At 40.4% G+C, this 25,842-nt stretch overlaps 1 protein-coding gene across 1 annotated transcript in view; it reads right to left on the bottom strand.

The window, feature by feature from the left end:
- Nucleotides 1–25,842, bottom strand: part of NPEPPS (aminopeptidase puromycin sensitive) — a 39,055-nt gene extending 13,213 nt beyond the window's left edge. Inside the window, exons 1-10 of the mRNA XM_069786474.1 lie at nt 25,645–25,842; nt 16,632–16,716; nt 8,414–8,491; nt 7,247–7,368; nt 6,230–6,337; nt 5,101–5,301; nt 4,552–4,648; nt 4,413–4,446; nt 2,848–2,962; nt 66–230 (exon numbers count right to left, since the gene is read on the bottom strand). Of these exons, the coding sequence (XP_069642575.1) occupies nt 66–230; nt 2,848–2,962; nt 4,413–4,446; nt 4,552–4,648; nt 5,101–5,301; nt 6,230–6,337; nt 7,247–7,368; nt 8,414–8,491; nt 16,632–16,716; nt 25,645–25,767 (1,128 nt within the window). The 5' untranslated portion in view covers nt 25,768–25,842. The remainder of the gene's footprint in view (nt 1–65; nt 231–2,847; nt 2,963–4,412; nt 4,447–4,551; nt 4,649–5,100; nt 5,302–6,229; nt 6,338–7,246; nt 7,369–8,413; nt 8,492–16,631; nt 16,717–25,644) is intronic.

Raw genomic sequence — 25,842 nt, 5'->3', positions numbered from 1 at the left:
AAAAGCTTACACACAGCTGACAAGAAAAAAAAAAGGAGACAATCAAGAGCAAAGACAGAACTTACTTCAATAGGATGACTGTTGTCTAAGGCATCAAGCTCTTGAGCTCGTGTGTAATCAGCAGAAACAAACTGCGTCCAAATATCATACTCTGGGAAACAGTGATCTACACATAGGTACTCAATCCAGGAGGCAAATCCTTCATTCAGCCAAAGATGGGTCCACCATTCCTGGAAAGATAAGAAGGCAGAATAAAGAACAAAATTCCAACAGCTTCATTTAATCAACAATAAATGTGCAGGAAAGATAAGCTGCTAATGGCCTAGTTTAGTGCAAACCAGAGAAACAGGTAATACTTGTAAGTATACCTCTCTATAAAGTCATCAGCCCAAGAAGAATCAACACTCAATAACTGTGTTCCCCCTGTCTTAAGTTTTAGAAACTCTGCCTGGAGAACTGCATCAAGTACAAATGAAATTCCCAGAGACCAGACTAGAGGTCAGAGCAGAGCCACTGAGGGAACAGCCATGAGTGTTACCTGGATTAGGGAAAAGAGTCAGTGACATGCAAGGCCACAGTTCAGTAAAGCAGCAGAATTGTGGGCAACACAACAACACTGTATTTTCCAAACTGAATAGCAGCAGCTGCAGAAGACTGATTTTGTTTGCTTTTGGGTTTCTTTTTTTTGCTAAAGAGTATGCTTACATAAAGGAGAAAACCTGGAATCTGAAGAAGTGTTCTAGACTATGGAAACCTGAAATCTAGTAAACAGTTAAAAATTGTTTCTCACCAGCCAAAGGTGGGCTTTGTTTTTTTAAGATAAGAATGTTACATTGACATTTTAAAATTCTTCCTTTCACTTCTAATACTTAACTGAAGAAGGAGAGGTAAGAAAACAAGCTACGGATACTGAGGAGGAAAATACCCTTTTCCGTAACTGCACTTACCAACCAATTCTTTAAATGTAAATGGGGCGGTTAACACAGAAGAGCGTGGCTATGATGATATGGGCCCTTAAGCAGAAGAAACTGAACAGGATGTAGAAGCGGTCCAGTAAGCCGTTCTACAAAGAACTACTGCTTCTACTATGAATGAAACATTTACCCCAGGGAGGGTGGAATTTCAATAAGGAACGCTGTTACTGAAACTACACAGATAAGCCCCGCTTTATTTTTAGAGTAGAGACTATCCAATTTTCTTTTACATTTCTGATTGTATCTGTTTCCAGGACAAGGTTCCAATACATACAGATTGGTGCCAAAGGATTAATACAACTGCAAAATAGATTCTTGGGCAATTAGGCTGGACTTCTAAATCTTTTCACCTCCCTGTTTTTCTCCCTTATTCCTCCGGCAACCTAATTGCTCATGAATCCATTTCTTCCCTTGGAAGTGTTCTTATTTCATTTATCTTTGCTACAGAAGAACTAGCATATTGTGCCAGCCAATAAGATCTAGTACTGGCAAACTAAACCAGTGATGCTACTGAGGCTTTCTGCTGTGCTGCATGCACCTCAGATTATAGAGGAGAAAAAAATGACTTTCTGGAAATTGAGAAGTAACACTGGAATGTCTTTTCATATTTCACATTTGCATCACAGAATATAAAATAATAACCAAAGAAAATTTTTGGAAGACCTAGAACTTCAAAATCAAAATAAAAAGCTAATTCAATGTGAACCTTAGAGATTCTTGTAAATGATACTTTCTCAAGCTTACTGCCACAGTTCTCAATGGTCAGAAGGACCACGAATGGTTTGTGGGTCACTAACGGTCTCTAAGGCACTAGCTGGCATCCTACAGTGTTGTCTAGCCACATGATGCTAGCTCTCCTTCCCTCCAGCTGCTCAACTGTACTAAAAGCTAAAAATATACAACTTAATATTACTTTTGCGTTTAAATATTGCGTTGCTCTCGCATGGAAGCTACTTGTGCTACGACAAACAGGAATGGACACAGCTGATTAGATCTTAAGAGGCACGGCACTGTAGAAAAGTTTGACAAACTTTGCTTAGTGTTATAATTAATATTTACGCTGGGTTTTTTCCTCCATCCACTCACACTTAATTTAAGCAGCCAGAAGGCCAGAACAACGTTGATTTGGGGCTCCAGAAGCCACACTTTTTTTCACCAAACACACTGGTTTCTTAGAATACAAGTAACTTCTTAACCTGTGAAATATTTGGATTCAAGCATCTGTTTGCAGGGTTTTGGGAAAAGGAATGTCAGATCTAATTAACAGAGTAAGCTGAAACCATTTGTTAACAGCAGAAGCTCTGACAGATGCAGGTTTCAGTTTTTAGCACTAAATGGAATTTATTTACAGATTTCAGTCTTGCTGCCTCGCATATGCTTTTATTCCCACCAAAATGACTTAAATATCAAACGATTCAGACAGCTGGCTCCCCATGTATCCGAAGTAATTCATATGAGTTACTACTGAGCAACTTTTCAGCCACTGGACTAGAACAATTTGCAATGCTGAGCTGGCAGTGATAGGCCTGCTTGGTATAAAAGCCTGATGAGTGAATCATGCCTACCTGAAAGGAAAACAGTGGATTATTTCTTCTAAGTAATCTGACTAACCAAAATAATTTCCATGGAATACCTGCTCAACTCTAACTAGGACTATATTCAAACAACTGAACATTACTTCACACAGAAAAGGTCTAGGAATACTTCTAAAGAACACACTAGTGAAGAAGAAAGTGGGAATAAAGCACTATTTAATTATTTAAATTTTTTATTTTAAAAAATAAAAGTGCCTGCTATTAAGGGGCACTTGAACACACACATGATATGAAGCACATGTCAAAGAAAACTAGAATAACTTGTAACTGTTAGATACCATGGTCACAAGGTTTCCAAACCACTGATGAGCAAGTTCATGTCCTACAACCAGAGCAACCCACTGGCGAGAAGAAGAACAGGAATTTTTGGGGTCAATGAGCAATGCAGTCTCCCTGTATTTAAGAGAGAAAGATAACTGAATAGAGTGGTACATGCCTACGGAAAAAACACAATCAAAAGCAGGTTAAATTACCTAAGCAAGCTAAAAGGTGATCAGTACAACTGAAAAAAAATCAAAAGCTATTTCAGTTTAGACATTAAATTATTTTGATAAATTCCACAGCTGTTGGAATGCTTTGGAGCAATAATTCCTTATGGCATGCAAGAAGACAAGTGCAAAAACCCAGGCAGGAACAAGAAAGTTTATCCTTTATTTATAAAATAGCTCACCTACATAATCTAGGAACCTTAACTGTAACTCCCTTTGCACTGCATGATGTATGCACAGCAACTCTTCTCTGCCTCTTTCCTCCCCAAAAGAATTCCAACTCTTCCAAGTGCACAACCAGCTGTGTTACACTCACCACTGCAGATGCACAAGATACTCCACACAGGGCACACGTGCACACACGCATACACACAACAAGTGCTCCCCAGGTCAGGCACGCAACCTTCTGCTATGAACACCCCTGTCATGATCAGGACTTAGTGGGTCAGTCAGAAAGGACTTCTGGACTGCTGCAACTCAAAGGGGAAAAACGTGCATCTCAAAGCATAGATGGTGCCTGCAGATTATGCCAACCTTCTGTCCCCAAAGGGATAAAGCAAGCGTGCCAAACTGAGCATAAGGGTGGGTGGGGGGAATTAACAGCACAATTAAGAAAGGCTTCCAAAAATTCTACTCATCCAGGACAAATATTTTTTTTCCACAGGGAGTAAAATATCAGATTTCAGAATTGCGATAAGCAGACAAGTAGATTTTAAACCTGGGCTCAAATTTCCGTTTCAATTTTTTAAGGCCAAATTAAAAGTTTAGCAGAAGAAATTCAAACTGTTTCAGGGTTTAAAGTCCAAAGCTTACAAGACCAATGTTGTACAAAATGAAGGAAAATCATTCTAACAATGAGCACAGATAATGTAATAATATCAAGCAAAAGTACAAAAGCTTGATCAGATGAAGAAAAAAAAAACTGAAAAGGAAGGCAAGTTAATATTTTTGATTTACTCACATCCACATGGTTATACTGTGGTTGCTAAATTTACCAACTTGCCTACAACACAAAATCAGAAACTCTTCCAGCTGTGTCAGTAAGCATGTAACTTTTACAGGGGAAAAAAAGGGCCAAGAAAGTTCTCTTGTAGAACAGGCAGTGCTGCCAGACACTTAAAAATCTCACGCCCTTGGACAGTAGTTGTAATAGCTCGTTCTTGCCTTCCTAAGATTTGTACAATAATGCACGCTGCTGCAGAAGTCAAAATTATCCAAACCAAAGCAAGAGTTGAAGGTATTTACTCAGTCTTATTTGGGATGATACCCAATAATTACAGCTCCCTAAAACTAAGCCAATTACTTCCAAGAATTAGTGAACAAAGAGGGGGAAAGACAGTATTTTAACAGCATACCTATAAGTAACAAGGCCCCAGTTCTCCATGGCACCTTTATAAAATAAATACAAAGGTTTATTGATATTGATACACACCTCTTCCTAAATGTTTAAAATTCAAATAAAATACAGTTCATCAATAAAGTGAGTTACTTTACCAGCAGCAAAGTCTGCAATAGCTATGAGATCAATTTTAGGAAGAGGGTAAGGAACATTGAAGTAGTCCTTATAAAAAGGCAGAGTTTTAGCAGCAACCTGTAAGAAATAAGAAGAGAAATGTTATGTTTACATGGAACAACTGGTAAAACTTGAAAATTTATGACTGACACTAGCTAAGAAAGCAGCATACACAAGATTTCTTCCAGAAGCCCCATTCCCAGCTTCCAGAGCACAATGGTTTGGAAGACTCCCATCCCCTTTTTCTCCCAGGCTGTAGCCTACCCTTCAGTACTTCTCATCATCTTTGGACCAAAGTCTCTATCACCAAATCAGAACTGAATTAACCCGTATGTTTTTGTCATTATGGACATCAGTGTGTCCACAACTGAAATTCTGTTTAATATCAAGCCTAGTCTCTCCAAGCCATTAAAGCAAAAAACAGCCTCACGAGCTTTGCATGGATTTAGGTGATTGAACAGAGGAGTCAGCTATGTCCAGCCTGTCGGAGATCGCTATAGCAATAACGAAGTCACCCTGAGTGCATTTACCTCTAACGCAAACTTTCCTTGTTCTGCTTTGCCAACAGGAGTGTAAACACGCACTAAGACGCCATCGAGGGACCTGGCCTCTACGAAGTCATATTCTCCCACCACAAACGCTACAAGATACGTTGACATTATAGGGGTGCGAGCAAACTTCACTTCCACCAGATTTTCATCATCTGGGTAGGGCTTCCGGTCAATGACATTCTTTCAACATGAAAGGGAATCAGTTAGTTTCATGGAAGTGAAACTGTATTACACAATACATTTGGCTAACTATTCCATCATTATGAGTAATGCATTCAAAATGAAAGGACACTTCTTTTATGATTTTAAAATACAGACCACAATGTAGTTCACCTCCTAACTAAAAATGCCCTATCACACATGGCGGTGTACTTTTATAAGTTATATTCCATTACTGCAAAGGCAGCTGAATACATCAGCTATCAGCTGCTGTCCTTCAAAGACAGTGTTACCCACATCCCAGTAAGGCATCAGGTTTTCACTTCAAATTCTGAAACAGAAACCACAACCATGTGGTCACTGGGCAATGCTAGACTTTACAGGTAACTATGAAAGTTAGCTACTGGAATAAAAAGTCTGGTTTTAAACTGACTTGCTCTTCTCCAGCAACATAATCTAGAAATATGTGCACCATATTTAAAGTAGCAACCTGAAAATGCCCACTTGTATTTGTGGCAGAGGTACTTCTACTTGCACATTTTATCCCAGTTCTGGTCAGAAATTCTCTAGAGCAGAAAACATGCTTATTTATCTCAAGTGCTTATGTAGCTGTAACAGCTATATAAACACACAAAGGCTTATTTTTTTTCCCAGTCACTCTTAATCAAGCAGCACGTGGCTTGACATATGCTAAGACTTTTTTTTTTTTTTAAACCACCACCACTGTGGTTCGTACAACCTGTTTAGGTTTTGTGCTAGTATCTGACATCACAATATCGTCTTTTTATAAGCTCTCTCAATTTATTGATGCTTAGGAATAGCTAGCAAGACAGCCTATATTCCTAATTCTGTGTGTTACCAATGATGCACACTATTAACTATCAAATAATCAGCTGGCGCTATTACAGCTTTATTTAAAACAGTGTTTACTTGCACATCAAGAACTTACCATATTTGACAAAGCTACTCTGTCTTTAGGAACCACCAAAGAAATATCAAATGTTGCCTTAATAGCAGGCTCATCCCAGCAAGGGAAAGCTCTGCGAGCATCAGTGGCCTGAAGAAAGTAAGAGCATTAAACAAATAAATCACAAGAGATTGTGGCAATAAAACACACACAAAAATTCAGCATATTTTACAGGCAAGAAGTTGGATGAATGATGACTAGTCAGGTGTAGAGCCTCTTCACTGACACTCTTGACCTCTGCATTAGAGCATTTTATTCTTACTTATTTCACTCTTGGTTTAAAAAAAAAATGCAGCTGAAAAGCACTCTGTGCTGTGATGGAATTCTACAGTCTGAGCAAAATTTAGCAGAGTCATGACAGGAACAAAGCTCAGTCATGTGAAAACAGAGAGGGCACCCAGGCGTTCACAGACCATACACACAAGACCACCTATTTATATTCCATCAGCAGACCGCACCCAAGAAATGTTCTATTTGTATGAGGTAAGTACTCCATGTTTTTACGTAACCAGGCAGATAACTATGAAATTACAATATGGTATAAAATTCTGTCATTATGTCCAGGGTTTACATAATACTTGAGACAGAATCTGGCTTACATTTTGGATGTCATTAAGATACTGAGATAAAGGCAGAGTGTCCTATTAAAAAAATTAATACACTTCATGAAGGAAAGTTATACAGAGGTATTTGACCACATCTAAATAAATAGCTGTTCTTAAACATGGCAGTTAGTGTATATATACGATGCATCACACATCAGCATGATCCCTGGCTGGGGAATTTGCCAGATCCAGAATTTACTGACCTTGAAGTCGCAATGTAAAGGCTGCTTTTAGTATTACCCATCCACACTAAAAGCAAGAAGCAAATAAATATGGATTTTTGAAATTTACCGAGAGGGTATAGCTAAAGCTAGGAAATTGCGTCTTTGCTGCTTCTAAGCATAAATCCTATATTAAGAATGACATTCCCTCAAAACAAAAATATAGCCCATACCTCAAACTGAGTGACAGCAGCATAGCGTGTGTCTCCCGTAGGGGTGGTATATTTACTTCGGTAAAAACCTTTCATTTTATCATTCAGCTCCCCTACAAAGTCTATCTTTAGCGTCCCTGTCCCTGTAACAGAAACAGATGGGACATTGTTATTGGCAAGTGCCAAACAGAACATTTATTTGGTCTGGACCTTCAGGCCAGGCTACTCAGCTGGCCCACTGCCCTTCTGAAATAAGGTGTCCCTTTAATTCATCTCCACCTATCACTTTTTTGCCAGCCTCCCTCAAACCCTTCACTCTGCTTACATAAAATAAGCTCCAGCAGACCAATGCACACAAAGCCAGACTCACCATAGCATTTTAGCATTGATCGGAGATCAGAGGCTGCTGCAGTATTCATTCTCATCTTCTAAACACAATGCAATAACCAAGACAGACCTACCTTAAGCTGTTTGAGAAGTCCGATCCTACAATCCTTACCTTTTAGTAAAGTTTGCAAAAATATAGGATGGCTACTAAGTAATAATAACCTACTACAAAAGCCAAGATGGAGCACTGGCTGTGTTCAAGCTTGTAAGTCAATTAGTCTCAGGATTTATTCTGCCCTCGACGTCTCAGTGCAAAAGGGGAAACCTGATCTTGATCAGAGAGGCAGCATGCCAATATCCCACAGAATGAAACACTAAAGTTTTATCACCCTAGAAACTTTATATTTGTATTTGTCAACATGAAATAAAACTGCTTTATTCAAACTAAGGATCCGAGTTTCAATCAACAAACTCCTCAGAGCAAAAAGCTGTATCAATTTCAAAAGAATTAGTACATTCACGCCTAGGAAAATACTGCAGTAATTCAGATTAGCTCATTCTTGGTAAGAGGGAAACAGATCATCAGTAGCTAACATAAAGAGCTTCTGAGCCTAACTCCCAATAGCAGGTAAATAATTAGAGTCACCTCAGGTGTTGGAAGCAAACATCACCATTAGCAAAACAACATTTTCAATTCCAGAGGCTCACAAAATGACTTATACTGGACAGACTCCCTAGGGAGCACTACATTCACAGTCAGAAACTTCAGGGAAGACAGAGCTGTCCTACTCCAGCTTTTTCAAGTGCAAACGTCTCAAACACACGGTTGAAGCAAGCAGAAGGCATGAAAATAGCTCTTACCCTTCTGAAGAGTACTGGGAAAGGAGAGAGTAACCTTTTCATCCTCATTTTGATAGTTGAACCCTGTGGCATGTACCTCTGAAACAGAAAAACAGACTACTTTGTTTGAAATAAGCACCAGAGATGTTTTTGTAACTCACAAACATTTAAAATTAACTGAATCAGCTGAATCCAACAACATGCTGTAGTTACGAACAAATCAATGAAGATTGAGTAATCTAGAATGATATAAATGCAAGCAACCAAAGAAATGCCACCCATTGTCAGAGTTCCATGTTTTATTATCTTGCTTCAGACAAATAAATCTACCACATTTACATCAGACTATACAGCCACAAACTCAAAGCACCACCTCCGTGCTCCTTCCACCTCTGCCATACATCCCATCCATCAGAACACTGCACTCGTACATGGCAGGGAAGTCTTCAGCTGTGCCAAGTAATAAAAGCTGTACTGTTAAATTGCAAACTTGAAGTAAGAGCAGTATCCTGTACACCACCAGCAATGCTGGTAACAACTACTACAATCCTGACAAATCGCACAAAACTTCCCATCAGTATTAAATGTTTACATCAGTGCAGCAGGATTCTTATTAATTATTCCAAACAGGATGCTGATGATTTAACTAATTTGTGGACCTCACTTTGGAGTTTATATACCATTCAGCAACGGCATACAAAATCAACCAGAATATGAAGCAGTATGGCATTTACATAGCATCGGATCTATTTGTAGATGCAAACATCCGAACTATGAGGCCAAGCTGCATAGATGCGGGGAGGGAATCAGTACACAGGAATTAAAACTGTCCTGGAGCTTACAGTTAGCAGAGCCAAGAGAGAACACCTGGTGTTGCTTCTTCCTTCCTAATTCATCAAGTCCCACTCGCTGCAAAGTGATGTACATCTATGCTCCTTCTAAAAAAAAAAAACAAAAAACCCCAAACCAAAAAAAACCCCAAACTCTAAAATAGCTACATAGGACCTCACCTATGCAAGTTCTCCTACCTTTGTCACTCTATACTTAACCACCACAATAACCAGCTATCTTTAAGAAATGCAAATCTGCACCAAAACAAATTAGCAATGCTTTCTACGACACATCAGCATCCTGAACCACCAAACTTGGTAAGCACTACAACTACACCTTTCTATGCAGCCATACTGATGTACAATTCCAGATTTATAAATATAATAAACACTTGGCAATTCAGTATAGTTTTGAAAGATACAGGAAACACAGAGACCGGTTTAAATTAACAGCATTCTTAGCACAAGCTGCCTGTCCCATCCCACTTACATCCCTTAAATCAAAGTGGAAACACACATAGGAGATTGAAATGCTAGCAAGGGTCTAGCAGCCTTTTCAGGTACTTTCAAAATTGACCTAGGAAGAAAGATTCAGTAAATAGCTTCAGTTATCTACTGTAGTAGATACTAGTTTTGAATGGTCACCAAAAAAAGGACAAAAAAAGAATACTGGGAAGTGCTGTGATACATAGAGGTGAACATCCTAAAGGGAAAATGTACCACTATACCAACTTCTTCATTACATAGAGTTCTGAATGACAAAGCTTGTTTGAAACAACTATTTAATTTACAGAATGACCCGTCTTCCATGCTCAAGTATCACTACAAGAATCCAGGTATTCAGTTTCATAGGCAGCCTAAGCACACTTGCAAGATGTTCAGCTAAGTTGTTCCATATGTGACAAAAGTAACTGGAGACCTGTTTTTATTTTTATAAAATTGAAAGTGCTATTTATTCTGGAATAGTATGATTTCAGCCTTAAGTCAGAGTTAATACCAACCTCTGCTCACAGAGAACATAAATGCAGAAACTGCATGAATGCATTAGTCTTAACTACTGGTTTCACAGTGCTCTGCTCAGCATTTAATCAGAGTTAACCACCATGCTAGGGTACACAAATGCTTACAATAAAACAATTCTAGCTGTAAGAAAAAATACAGTACAGAAACAAATTCAAGAAAAAAATTCTTTACATGATCAAGTAGAAGAACTTTAGACTACTAGTCTGCACTGAGGAGTTCCAAGATTTTTAAAATCAACTGTAAGAGGGATGAGTTAGACCATTTAAATAGAACACATGCCAAGGACATCAAAATGCCAGCAAGTGTTGGGCAATGAGCAACAAGAAGTAAAGGTTTAGCTCTTCTTCTTATAACTCTGGGGAATAGAGGCAGAAAAGCAGACATTATAAGAGAGTTGGAGAGAAGATATTCAGGGGAACAATGCTAACATGCAACATACTAGTCTGGAAGTGGGCTTCCCAGCAACAGTGTGGAGCTGATTGCTGACTACATCGTTTAGATCCAATGAATTTTGACCCCGTTTAGAGTCCAACAGACAACAAACCTGTTATTCTGCAATAGCATGTTAGTGACCTCGGTCAGAGGGAAGGATGGGCTGAATACCTGTCGGAAATTTATGTTAGCCTGCCTGGGAGGAATCCTGCTGCTGGACAACCTGCAGATGCTGAGCTGTCAGCCTGTGGTCAGAGGCTAAATGAAAACCTGAGAAACGTCTGATAAAGATCAGTACAAGAATGCAGAAACACTCCCCCCCTCCATGCATTTTAAAATGACCATAGCAAACCAAAAACATTTTTATCTTTTTACAACTTCTAATGGAAACAATCTGATACCAGAGACAAACAATACCATGACTTCAAGATCATAGTTCTAACCTACTGCAACTGAGAAATACAGAAGAATGCATGTTATGCAGATCTTCTGCCAAAAGTTGACAATGAATATCAAGTTTCCCTCCCCTCCTCTCCCAAATGTGAAGTCCTCCTAAGTGTATTTGAATCTGTAGCTCCGCTACTTTATAACCTTTTTAACCTGTACTAGAAAAGGCATAGGAAAGACACAGGTAAACATTACCAGTGGTAGAAGGTGAAGACCCTCAGGATTGTTGCCCCTGCAACAGCCTGAGAAAGCATATTAACACATTGCAGAAAGCAACCTTGTTTCAAAGAGCTTTTCAACCTTAATTTTACAGTATTAGATCCCAATTACCCTAAGGTTAGAAACAATGTTTAAACAAGTTATAGTTTAAATAGGCTGGAAGCAGCCATCTCATGAGCAATGCAGTGCACTCCCAGCACACACTGATCACAATCTCCACTAAAGGAGGCCAAGAGTCTTGTGATACCCCAGGACTGCCCCACTTGCCGTGGCAACTAGCCTCTGACAAACACTTTAAAGCAATGGCAAGAGTACATCTCGAACAAAAGGTAATATTCGTTTACAGTTTCACAAGATGTGTACTCATTGCGGAACTGGGTGTCTAGAAGAGCGTCTTTCCATGCTCAACTCCAGCAATTTTTTGTAATTCTCAAAGCAGCTGCTTATATATCAATTTCTGAAATGGCAGAATATAAATGAAAGATTCAAAGTTACTTTTTTTTTTTTTAAACTAACTATTCAGTGCCAATAATTTAATCCAGAGCAAAAGAACCATGGAAAACCATCAACAATACTTTTTGTTAAGAGTTTAAGAGAACTGCTTATAACAAAGATGTAATTGCAGTAAAAGGCTGTCTGAATTCCTAACAGTGTTGAATACAAAAGCTCCTGAAGAGAACAACACAATTTTGGCAGCCTACTAACTTTGGAGAGTTTGGCACTGCAAGGTTGCAAGTTAATCACTAGCACATTAGTACACAGCCTGGACCAAGTCGCATGAGAAAATAAAAAGCTGCTAGTGCTCCATGTCTTTGGAAAAAAGGCATAAAAATCAGATCTAGCAACCCTCCCAAACTCAAAGCACTACATATCAAATTCTACAATAGTATTTGAAATAAACTACAGTCCTTCTACGGAGTACTTCCTGAAATTGCACAGTAAACCAGATGGATACATCAATTAATGATCCCAATTTCTGTATTACATGCTTATAAACGTGGAACCTCGCCAAAGGTTTTAAGCAATGTCAAATGTGCATGCATTTCAAAGTGAAGACAAAGCCAAGTGCAAGAGGTGGAATTTTTTCAAGTAGCCCTCATTCCATGGCATGGGGAAGTCATAGGCAATTAAGGTACAGTGGCTTAATTAACTTGCGGTCATCAACTGAGCTGCAGTGACTGTGTGCACTCTGCCTACTCTACCTGCAAATTAAACACGTTAGCTTAAAACATCTACATGTTGACACAGCATACGCTGACCTCCTTCGGTGTTAGCCACTGAACTATGCTGATGCAATTCCTGAGAATGCTAATGCTTTCAAGCCCTTTCACATCTTTCCATGTGTTTCAAACCAGTGGTTGTAAAATCCTTCAAAGGAATCTTCTGAGTATTCTTGCCTACCAGATATTCCCAAACTGTCCATGCCAATGAAGCCTAGGCCTCCTTAAAAAAACTACCATTAAAAATTCTGTCAACATCACATCGTCTCCAGAAGAAAGGATGAAGATGAGCTTTTCTACAACAAAGAAAGGTTTCACAACTGGCTTCGACAAATGTAGTCTGCTACGGGCAGAGACAGTAGTCCCATTTTTCCCACCTGGCCCCAGCTGCATGTTTCCATTCCCTTCCTTCCACTGGCATTCACATACAATCATCAGGATCAGGAAGATGATCCATCTCCAAGCTGACTTTTTTTCTTCCCGCCTTGTAGAGGCAGTTTTCAGCCAGTGCAGTTTCCTGATCTACATGGCTGCTCAACTGTACAAACATGAATGCCAAGAGAAGGAATGGAGTGAGGACAAGCGTCATTGCCCCTTTCCACAGCAGCATGACTTCAAGACTGCCTTACGATCATCATGAAACATCCCTACCGTGCTAGGAAGGAAAAGACTAAACTAATAAGTTCTGGCCTTAAAACCTTTTAAAGGTTGAAGCACAAATCAAAGTTCACTTGATTATGTCTGCTAAACAAACATCACTATGGTTGCTTGTAATTTTCTATGCAAAATTGCCAACTACTACCCTCCAAGCATCTCTAAATTCAAGAAGCTGCTTTAGATGCCACAGTATCTGAAAAGCTTTCCAAGCTAAAGACAATGTAATTCACTGATTATGACTCCATTACAATTTCACAACTCCTTAAAGAGAGATTCGCAGGAAGTTCAAATGACTTAGCATTCTGTAAGTATGAAACTCAATCCCCTAAAATTTAAATTAAGAACCAACTTGCTTAGGAATGCCTTTTCAGTTCTTCATTTAGCTGAGCAAAGTCAACCATTTGGACGATGGTAGTACAGTACGTGCACACCTAAACACTAAGGCTGCACTATAAACATTTGACTACAAATGCTAAAAAGTAGCTTCTGGAAAAAAACAAAACAATTGCTCGTTATGATTAGTGGGAAGAGCCAGTCATAACTTCAGCAACAAAAAACTCAGTCTTCTGAGTAGCTTTGTTCCATTACAGCATACCTGGCACAAACGGCAAATCCACAACCTCCAGTTATAATCACTACACTAGTTTTATGTTGAAACAGAATTTTTCTACTCCAAAGTACTGCGTAATCAATCTCTCCTGGTTTATTATTCACTATCACTCAATTGTGGATTACACAGCAAAATCTTTTACTTTGACTTTAAAGCTTCAGACATCCTCCCTCAGCTTCCTGTCAAATATTGGGCAATAATCTGATTTCCCTGCAAATCTGCATTAAAGTTCCAAAGACCAATTTCTACCCTCTGCTGTATCCATCTTTAGAAGAGTGAATACGAGCGGAGGGAAAACATGGCCCACAGTTCTAGCTAAGATTCCTGCTGTTGTACAAGCCACAGTGTAGTAGGTACTCAAGATTAACAAGAATTATTAGGAAAAGAATAAACTATTCTGCACAAAAGTCAACAGATCAGCTCCATAAACAAGGGAAATGTTATCTGTTGAACAAGGAGGTCTCCTTTTCACACAGCTACTTTTTGGAACAGAACCACACTTGAAAGAAGATAAGTGACTGATTATCTTTTGCCTCACATTTACAGACAAGCATGAGACAAATTCTTCCCCACTGAGGTACAGAACTAAAAGAGGTAACAATTCTTCACTAGAGCCTTTAAAGGAGAAAAACACCACTAACGTCTCACTCAGTTTCAAACATACTATATAGGCAATCGGTACAAGGCTCGCCTAAGTAACTAAATCCAAACGATCTGGCTGATATTTCTGTTGGTTCATTGGACTATATTTCGTACTCTGTTTTTGAGACCAGTTATACAATTACCATCCAAAAGCTGTGCACAATAGAAGCATGAGTAAGACCGACTTGATCTGTATCAACAGGTGCCAGCAAATAGCCTGCCAGTTTCATGCAATTTTACTTCCAAAGCCATTATATTAGTTGGCAGTTTACCAAACTGAAAGATATGTTTTAACCCTGTGAAGCCTGAGCTTAATTATAGTAAACATGCAATAAAACCGCACCTCAAGTATTTATGATACAACAGTTATGATACAATCCTCTGTATTCTAATGTATTTTTCCTGATTTGACTGGAAAGAAACTTTATTCCTAGGTACCTTTTCCATTTATTTTCATTTTCTCAATGACAAAATAAAAAATTGATAGGTGGTTTGGGCCTATGGCAGGGTGGTAGGTGGAACAGACTCCATACACACTCTGCTGTTACTACCACTCTTGTTATTACCTCATTACTCAGTATAAGAAATAACTCCAGCAGTGCTTAGCAACACAGTGCATCCAATCAGCTAAAGATCACTAACGGCAGCGTGTGAAAGGCATGCAGGAATGGAGCGCCAGGGTACAACCCGGGAGCCCGAATCAAGCACGTAGGAAATAGCGCGCTATTCTTTCACTATCAAAACTTGGTGGCCAGACTCCAAGCTCTTTGGTAATAATACTCTTCTCTGCCGCCCTCTCTCGCTGTGACTGCACTTCCTGCAGTGAGCTCTACTTTTCCACAACACACCCGCCAAACGCTACTTCCTTAGGACAGAGCTCCCCATCCACCTAAGCACCGCTTGGCTGCTCTCAACTGCATTTAAGAAGCCCTCTGGTTTCTTTAATACTATATTAAAGATAAAAAAAAAGTCAAACCAATTTAAATGCAAAGACTCACTGCAGACATTCCACTTGCCACGTACAAATCTATTAGCCATAGGATAACATCACTGCAACATGAACTGGAATTGTCCCTACCAAATCCAGTCCAGAAAATTAAGATTTCTTTTCTTCTTTAGGTGTTCGCACAAACAGCCCTTCTCTCCAACTTCCTTCAGCTGTTGCATAAGCATACTAGAGAAGTTTAAACCTAATCAAAGGAACACCTTTCTCCTATCCATCGAGATCATTCCTTTAATTCACAATCATGGTTTCAACAAAGTGCTTCATGACATCATTGTGGCATTTTCCATATAGAAAGGGAGGCTCTGCAGAGCCTTTTGTTGTCCGAAGGACTTAAGAAACAGTCATACACAGTGGACCAAATAGCTACTGTGCTTGAAACAGCAAAGGCTCCATAAGAAAACTACAAAGGCTTTGCACACTGTTAGACCATTGCTCTGTTTCAAGGAGCTTATTTTCCACACCTCAATCATTTCATGCTTCAATTGCTAGAAGTTTTTTTTGTGTCTACTAAATCTCCTCAAAATATAATTGGGGAAGATGTCAACTACTATAACTGTGCATTACAAACAGGTACTGCTGCTTTGATTTCTCCATTAACTTCCAGCCTTTCACTGAACTGGATTCCCAGTCATTGTCTCCTCCACACAGTCACCTTTTTTCACATTGCCCTACACTCAGAACATCCTCCTAAATGTCAATTAACTGTCTTCTGTACTTTTCCAAATCCTTTCCCAATGAGTTTTTCCTACTCCAGGCCATTATTGATGCATTCCTTATCTAAACCCTTGTCAGAGATTTTGTCAATACTGCGAAGACCACAGCTACAAATCATATTCTTACACAGTTATCTGGTATAAAGATAAATAATAATGTAAAAACAGTCAAACATCCTTTTGCCTACAACACTCAGGCATGATGGAGTAGAATGTAGACTTCATGGAAGCCTGTAGTAACTTTTTCAGATGTAATGCAAATGGTAGTGATGAGAAGAGAATAAAGGTTAGATAATTAATTTTGTGCTTCTAGGGGTAGGTTAGCTTATCAAACTATTATGTAATTTTGCAATCAAAGTTGTTAGCTGTTGGCAAGAGCACCTCACGTCAGAAATGAAATGAACGAACACGTAAAAACTCCAGTAAAAAAGCAATCCTACCTTCGTCTCCTTCTGGCGCATAGGAAGCTGTAATAATGTCGATGTCAGCACAGTTCATCACAATTTGGTTGGTTGCCTGTTTCACCTGGAAGAGAAATTTTATGAGCATCAGGAAGAAACAGTGTTCCCTACTCCCTTAAGCTCCCTTAGGTAGTTAGGCATTCCCACCACCCTTTAATCTAAAACCCCTTCCACCATCAAGTGTCTGAAGTAAAATTTAGTGTTTAAGAGTGGTAAAAAAGAAAAAGATATTCCACTGATGCTCTCACTTGTTCTGGAACATGCGTACTTGAATCATGTTCAAGCCATCTAGGCCTACTTATCAACACTGTAAATTATTTAAGGGAATGAACTGCCTGTTAAAAATTGGTATGAAATCTTGACAATAGGGCCCTTGTACATGCCTGGGAATCCAAGACCAATAAAAATAGATAGAGAGCCTGTAAGCTTCCTTTTAGAGATGACCTACAGGAGACTATAGTCAAAGCCTTTGAATGCAAACTTACATCTTTGAGAGATGATCAGAAATACAACCTACAGTACTGTGTTCTAAACTGTCAACACTATAAGAACTTCCTAGGTTAAAAACACCTGCCAAGAAATTTGCCTTTACATTTTCCTGAAAGCTTTCCTTCTGCCAGCTCTTGGCTACACACACTTTGCTTTATTTAACAAGTGGCCAGCTCCCAGCGTAGTAATAAACTGTCTCACTGTGCCAGCTTTCTATTTGGATGCAAAAGCTTGAATACAGAGGAATTCAAATTAAATATCAATTAATTACAAAGGGGTAAAATATTTGGGAATTAAACTAGGAATTATTTAGAAACTTATGGCTGAAACCACTAGAATCATCACACTGGATCAAGCTGGTAATACTGCTAGTCCAGGATACAATGTCTGGCAGTAGACAACACCAGTTCTTTAAATAAAGGAGCAAGAATTCCTGTAATAGCCAGCTAGGGTTTAAGATATGTACAAAGGAACTGCTTCCTACCCCAGACAGTAAGTTTCTTAAAGCATAAGGACTCGTATGCCTTTATTGGTTTTTCACTATTATAACCCCAAAATGCCCTATTAACACCTGTACCCATCACTCTAGCTATCCATGTTTGAACACAGCAAGAACCAGCTGGACCTCTTTGTGATGGAAACTGGTTCCCAGGAATCAAGAGCTCCTTCATCCCTGTAGCGAAATCAGCAAAGTACTTTGCATGTGCACGCCAGCTCACCATTCAAGCATCTGAGTGTAAATACATTTATTACGAGTAAAGCCGAAATAATAAGCTGAAGTCTCACAGTTGAAGCAGACACTTACCACTGCCATAAAGGAGCTGGTATCTATACAAGATGAGTAAATGGAAGCAGATATTCAGTCCTAAACCGTTCTACCCAGGCTCGCTGAAGGAATAGTTCCTTAGTCATTGTGTACATTAAAAACAAATCCAAGTCTAGTCAGTGATAAGAGAGGTTTAAGAAATTTAAATGTATAACTTAATAGGCATACCCACATCACAAGAATGGTCTATCTAGTCTAATAATCTGTTAACCAAAGGGCTAATCCCAGATAATCCAAGGAAAGCCAACCCCCACAGTGGATGGTTAACACAAGACAAACCTAACTCAGAAGTTTCTTTCTAACCTTAGTCACCAACTTTGCTTCTGAAGCAAATGTCTACAGCTTATTCCTATTAACAGAATTGTTTGTATAATAAATATTAAGTAAGGGCTTATACTTTTTGACAAGAGTAACTATTAGTGAATCTTTCCAAATCCTGCTTGTCAGTCACCCTGCAGTAGTGTGTTGAAGAACAGTGCAGAAGAGCTGTGTTGTTTTCATGTTGCCTCTTTATGGTAATAAAACCAAAACAATGTTACCTAATAAACTTAACCTGATTCTAGAAACAACATGTTTGCAAAGCATAAAACAAGCAAATGTAACAACTAAAGTGACACAGGTTAGATTTGATGCTTCTAGTAAAGATACAATCTGAAATCTTTTTTTCTTTTTCAATTTGCTGTACATGAAACTAAAGGATTACAACATTTCCCAAAACCTAAGATCAAAGCTCAACAATTTTCATCACAATATTAGGGTTTGGGGTTTTTCAAGGTCTTCTAAAACACAGAAAAATCAGAATGAGAAAGTTTTTTATAAATGTCTAGTAGAGACCTTTATTCAATCTACAAATCCAAGATGCATAAAGAGCTGTCCAAATTGCAGACAATACTGGATTTAACAATAGGCTTGATCTTTAAAAAACAACCTCTTCTGAGGACAGAAGAATTTTCAGTGTAGCACTGTGCCCACAAAATAAGAAAGTTTAGGTTTAAGCAGAGACAATTTCAGAGGCTGCTTAGAAAGGCAATTCCCTATTTTTATTTTCTTCTTACCTCCTACAAATATCAAGTCAGTTTTACAAAAGAGTGCAACATATTAGAAAACACTCAAAGGGACTGAGTGAACCAGTAGGCTAAAAAACGTTTACCCTCCAACTCCCAAAAAATAAAGGGCAAAATTCAGCTCACAGATATGAATACTGACAGTGTACTGTACAGCACACTTCTGAGGCTCTCGCAATTTAATTTAGTGAGGGAAAAAAAAAGTTTTCATGTTGGCACACAGACTCTAGCATGAAAGCCTCCTCCCTCTGATCCACTAAAAATAATGAAGTACAGACACACCTGTAAGAACAAAACCAAAACTATAAGCCATCCAGCATACTTAACTTAGGACCATTTTATCTCACAAGAACCTGTAGCCTAATGCTTACCGACTCTACCTATATCACAAAGATGAATGAATGTGTTTTACTGTAAGCGATACCTTGAAAACGCTTTTACATTTCTGCTAATACTATGTTCTGGAAGACAGATATTCTGTTCATGCAGTGCTTTTCATGAATCCAATCATATTAAAAGGCAAAAAAAGCATCTCACCAAGTAAGGTATAACCAATTACAAAGCTGTATATACACGAACTGTCACCCTGCTTCACCTTGCTCTATAATAAAATAAATTTACTCTTCAACAAGAAGCTAATCAAGGCAAGAGCAAGCTACAAATGCCCACAATGAAAGTAGCTTTGCCATAAGGGTGACATGCTTAAAAGCAGCAGACGAACTAAGACCAATATCCAGAATGAAGAAATGTTTCCAAACTTTAAACCTCCTCCTTTCAATGAAACTCTACTAACATTAATCAGAATTCAAAACACCTGTTGAGATTAGCCAGACACAGATACCACAAGGAGGTCTGCTCTGCAAAAAAACGGCAGACCTTTTAAGACATTTTAACTGTGTCGGTAACCTGCCATCAGACTAAGATGACACACACTTCCCAACCCCCTACACATCCACATTCATGCTCAGTGTTTGTTTCTGGGAAGGAAATCTCACGCAATAGGAGATAACAGCTTAAGTTCCCCAAAAAAGTTTTCCAAGGTAACATCATTTGATGGAAGAAGAGCTAAAAAGGCTAATTATTTGGCTCTGCCAAATAGGATGCGAAGATGCTGTAAAGCTTTTGATTTTCAGAGGTTATCAGAGCAGGAAAGGACTTGGTGGAAAAACATTTTTAGGGCATTAGAAACAAGAATTTGAATGGCTTCAGCAGAACGACAGCCTACCTGAAATACAGGATGAGGTGCACCAAAAGACATCTTCTATAGTCAAAACTAATTCTCTAGAGCCATTTATAAGACTAGATAATTAAAATCTTGTCACTCGGCTCCAGAGTGCTTTCCTAAATGTAGCATTATAACAAGCATGTATGTTTTTAGCATTTTACTCTCTAAAAATAGACAACTAAAATTACTACAGTCGTGTTCTAGGATGTATCTTTTTGAAAAGAATTCAAAACTTCAATGAGAAAAGGAATAAAGACTTTTATTAATCTGCATCTCAAGCAAATTATGGTAGCCAAGTAGTGAAATTACCAATGCCACGACTAATTGGCCCACTGGAAAAATTAACTTCATTCCAAAGAGCATCCAACAACATTCATCGGTAGCAGTCACACATACTTCAGAAGTGTCAAATTCACACAGACAAGTAAATCCCTTTGTAACTATGATCAATGCAATCATCTTAGCCTTATGAATTACAGAACTGAGAGGCCTTTCTGTGGGGGAGAAGAGCAAAGGCATTCCTATTTTTGAAGCTGGTGGCATAAGGGTACACAGAGCCCCAAGGTCCTGACTTTGAAGCGCCAGACTTGAACACTTAGCATGCTACCTTTAACACTCAAATTCAGATGTGCTGGAAACTGAAGTTACAATGCCAGGTAACATGACCATATATTTACCCTAGCCAACTTTCCCGGCCCCCCCCCACCCCCCGGAGATACTAAGCACAAATACTACACCCATTAAGCTTAATTTTTCAAGGTTTACATACAAGCGTGTCACAATTAATCTTTAACTGGCATGCAGCAGGATCAGAAGACTACACATTTCTTTAGTCTAGCAGATACTGCGTAATTAACCTATAAAAAGCAACAGATACAGGTTAAACATTGCTAAATATAACAGAGTATCCTTAAGACATATTAAAAGGACTGTGAAAGATGTTTAAGAGCCATCTACCTCAGGCTGTAAATTCTTTAAAGTAAAGATAGGTTGCTTTGCAACCAAGAAACCCCTTGCTGTAGTTTGCAATGAAAGAAATGAATCACCACACAACAGGCTCCAAAGAAGGTAGTTATATAGAGGTAAGTACCAGGAAGTTAGAAGACAACCATGCACCTTCCTGAAGCTCTGCACCTACGCCCTGCACCGCACAGGTGATCGTTTGGAGCCATGACAGCGCTAAGAACTTCCATTTAGAAGCTTAAAACAACCGTTGAACTTTGGGAGCCAGATGTTTGTTTCTGTTGCTAGTTACTCATGTTTGCCTTTTCAGCATGATGCTGAAGAACAGAACGGCCACACATCCCCTCTTTGTTCCAGCCCTCGGTTAGGCCTCCCAGGAGTCAAAAGCAGAATGGAAAAAAGTTGACCTAGACACTGAGTAATATGAGTGCGCTGCACTGATAACTAGACCCTGAGAATCAGGGTTATAATAATTAAATCTCAAGCTACCAGATGAATAAAGTAGATGAACTATTTCCACCAAAAAAAACCCCACCTTAATTGTGCTCATTCAGAAACAAGCCCACACACCCAACAAATCAACAGTTTAAAATGCTAAAAGATGATACAACTGACAGAGTGATCACAGGATTGTGAGCAGGCAACTATTTCAGTGCCAGATCTGCTACCAACACGCAGCGCCCAATTCTCCCACAACCATGTTTTGTCCTAGCTGCGATAAGGGTTCCTTGTGATATAGTTCATTTAAGGACTTTGGGCTTTTTAACTGTGATAAATGGTAATTACATACTGTCAGTTTATATAATTGTTACTCAATTCTGCAGACTTCAAAAATATTCATATGACCACAAATTACATTATTTGAAAATCTCAGGTAACCAGACAAAACTTAATGTATAGGCTACCAGATACTCAACAAGCACAACTTCAAAAGGCTACGAAATTAAACTATCAAGAGACAGATTTCAGTATCGTTCCTTTATCAAGAAACAACAAATACTAGACAGAGGGCCAATTCCCTAACCCAAAAACTAAAAGTGTCACAATAAACTACAAACACATATCATTTCTTTTTAAGGCTTTGAAATCCACCTGCTCACTGCTGACACTGAAGCAACAGCCTTATCTTTTTAATCATAAAAGGCTTTATCCTCAGAAGCTCCTCTGAAGGAGCCATATAAGCCTAACATTTATTATTGTAGCATAAAGACAAAATGTTTTGTTAAGTTACTTACATGTACAAAAGCCAACACAAGTGTACTGCCCCAGAGCCAGGACTGCAAGGTTATTTAACATTTCTTCAGCGCTTGGTGCTCAAGTCGAAAGACTTACCAAAATTCTACACAGAGGGCTGCCAAATCCTATTTAATGGCTGTGAGTGAGAAACACAAACTGACTGATCAAGTGTTTACTTGTAGTATCTTGACTAAATATCATAGCCTTCACTGATTCCAGTTTGCTAGTAAAGATGCAAAAATAACAAAGCAAACAAACACTTCTGATGTACGTAATGAAAAATTTTCCTAATTTTGTGGCTAATCGTGATTTATTCTGGTGTCAAAGTTTCAGTACTCACCCTGCAGGTCAGAAACCATCACTGGTTTAAGTACTTCATGTGGATTATTGCTTGTCCAGCCATTATCATACTGGAATGGAGCAGAGGGACTAATAATTATTCTTGGTTGGTTATAAAAAATGATACCTGGATCTTCAAAAGGAGGCAGTGTATGTATTTCCCTACCCAAAACCTGGAAAATCCAAAGTTTGTGTCTTAACGTAAAATCACTTTTACCTCAACGACTGTACAATGTATGCCAAAGCTGCTGAAAACAGAATGCCTCTGATGAGCTCCACTCCACCTTATTACAAGCTGCTAGCAGAAATGGCCAACAGGTCCATTGAACCAATTAGATCCAAAAGCACACAAATTATTTTTTATTTTCTAGATTCAATCCCAGCTCAATAACAAACAACTAGTAAATGTTAGCATATTCTTAAGCAAGCCATTCCCTTGTACAAAAAGTATCCTGTCCACCTAGTACTGTAGATGAGCTGGTTGTTCTTCTCTCCATTAAGGTGCAGAATAGTTACCCTCTAATTTTCTGGAACATGCCTTTACCACGCTTTGGACACTGGCAGCCACAGCAAACTTCTCCAGATTGCTAACTCGAGACAAGCACGTGAACACTCACCCCATACACCTTCCTGCACCTCTCCTGTACTTGCTTGCATGCAGCTGGGATTTGGCCTCATGATTCTTTGGTCTATGGTTGATAAAAGTTATTAAAAACTAAAGATATATACTTTAGATATGTTTTTAAAATCTTGCCCTATATTTTTTTAATTCTCTCTACTGCAGGAACATCAGATCAGCTCACCGTGATGTGAACAAGAGTTTTTTTACAACCTTGACCCTGCCAGATCAGTGCTCTTCCTTAACACATGCCCTCAGCTGGTAGGAAAGTCCAGAATTTCGCATTGTCAGGTGCTATCCATTGCTCTAGGAATTAATTGACCAATCCCCTGAACAGCAAATGTTATTAAAAACATCTCAACAGGACTAAAATCTGCAAACCAACTACCATCTCCACAAGCTCAATCCTCATTATTCCTGGATTTAAATGAATTTTCCAAGGCTGCTGTTCAATACGACTCTCTCCTCGGTAGCAATGCTGGCTTAAAAAGCCACGACTCCCCTCCCCCCGAGTGTTATTTTTAACCTGGATGATTTCAGTGATCCCATTTGCAGCACAGCCCCACAGCTGTAACGGGACTGAGGAGCAGCAACTTGGGTGCGAAGACAGGAATAGGTGGCTAGGATTAAGACAGAAGAGACTGGGAATTTCTCAAGCTAGCATTTTTGCCCAGGCTGATGTGCCATCAAACCGAGACCCCAAAGACAGCAGCAGCCTGAGGACATGAGCTAGAACAAAATCTGCAAGGCGATTTACATGTTCAATATTTCTTCCACATGACACAAACTTACTCATCTCTGGTTGTCTTCCTCCAGGTCGCAAAAGTCACAAGATTCACTATCATCCACAGCTTTTTGCCCTCCCCAACTTCCACAGACACCAGACACTTGCCCAGTGAGGCACTCGCTCTCTTCTGTACCTGTGCTTCAGATTCAGCAGTTTCATTGCCCCGATGTTACCTCATTTTAAAACAAGGTTTTAACCACCTCTTTAGACCAAGATTTAAATCTGTACACATCTCGGTATTTAAAAATCTCCCTCACATTTTTTTGAGCTGTCAATACAGTCATCCCATTTTAAGAAGTCCGGTAAGCCCTTACAGTTCTGTATCTATTTCAAATCATTGCACAAGGAAAGACATGAAAGCAAATTCAGGAAATCTTGGCACAGCAGCCTGAGAATGACTATGAGACTTCAGGGCTTTCATCAAACATTCTGGCTTTGAAGCACGAACACGGGGAAGCTTTTGCCTTTCAGAAAAGGCAGAAGACCCGCCGTTTTTAGTTTGCACACCCCTTCCCACTGTTAACCAAGCCTCTCGCTTCACTGACTTCAAGCTTTTCATGTCACTGAGGCCTACCAGCTTACCGTACTACACCGGGGGAGTTCTCATTTAATTGCATATGTGGTAGTTTGTCTTTCCAGCAAAATCCCGAGCCATCTGAATGGCTGGATATAGATAAAAAGCAGCACGCTGGAGGCTGAAAACAGGAACAGGGTGCTCACTACGGATTTGAGGGAAGCCGGGGATAGATATCCACGGTTCCCACCGCTCCGCGCCAAACCCCACGTACAGACTTTTGCTCTAGCGGGGCCCTTCTGGCAGCGGGCAGGCGGGAAGAAGAACCGGGGACTGTCCGAGCCGGGGCGGGAGGGAGGGAGGGAGCGGGCCGGGCACCCCCACACACAGCCCAAGGGGGACCCGGGGGGCCCGCAGCGGCGGGGCGAGGCTCCCCCCCGCCCAAGCCCTTCCACGGCCGCTCCCGCTCCTCCCGGGGCCCGGAGCGGGGCAGGGCGGGGCCCGCGGGCTGCCCTCGCCCCTTCCTCGACGCTTGGCCTCGGGGGGGATGTATATATACATATATATATGTATAGGCTGAATGGAAAAGGGAGGGCGGAGACCGCGGGGAGGAGGGGGGGGAGAGCAGCTCCGAGCGGCCTCCCTGCACCTGCCCGGCCGGCTCCACCGCGCTGAGGGCCGGGCCCCGGCGGGCTGACGGGGAAGGGGGGAGGCCCTGAGGGCCCGGCGGCGAGGAGGGGAAGGGGAAAAGGGCGGGGGGGGGGGGGGATCGGGCTCCCTCAGGGCCCGGCTGAGGGAGGGAAGGCGGGGGCCGGGCCCGGCGGGCTGACGGGGCTCCCTCAGGGCCCGGTGGCGGGAGGAGCGGGCTGAGGGAAGGGTCCCCCTCAGGGCCCGGCGGGGTTAGAAGGAGGGGCCGGGCCGGGGCCCTACCTGCACGGCGGCCTCTAGCTTGCCCTCGAAGGTGAAGTCGATGAGGTCGGGCTTGAGGCAGAGTCCGTAGTTGATGGGGGACACGTCGGCGGGCAGCCGCTCGAAGGGCCGCTTCTCCGGCATGGCGGGGCGGCGGCAGGGGGTGCGGGGCTGCGCCCCCCCGCGGCGGGGCGGTGGAGGAGTCGGGGGCGGGGGGGG

Source organism: Haliaeetus albicilla, chromosome 7 (assembly GCF_947461875.1).
Source record: "Haliaeetus albicilla chromosome 7, bHalAlb1.1, whole genome shotgun sequence".
In the NCBI taxonomy this organism is placed as follows: domain Eukaryota; kingdom Metazoa; phylum Chordata; class Aves; order Accipitriformes; family Accipitridae; genus Haliaeetus; species Haliaeetus albicilla.
This window is presented reverse-complemented; position numbering and strand designations above follow the sequence as displayed.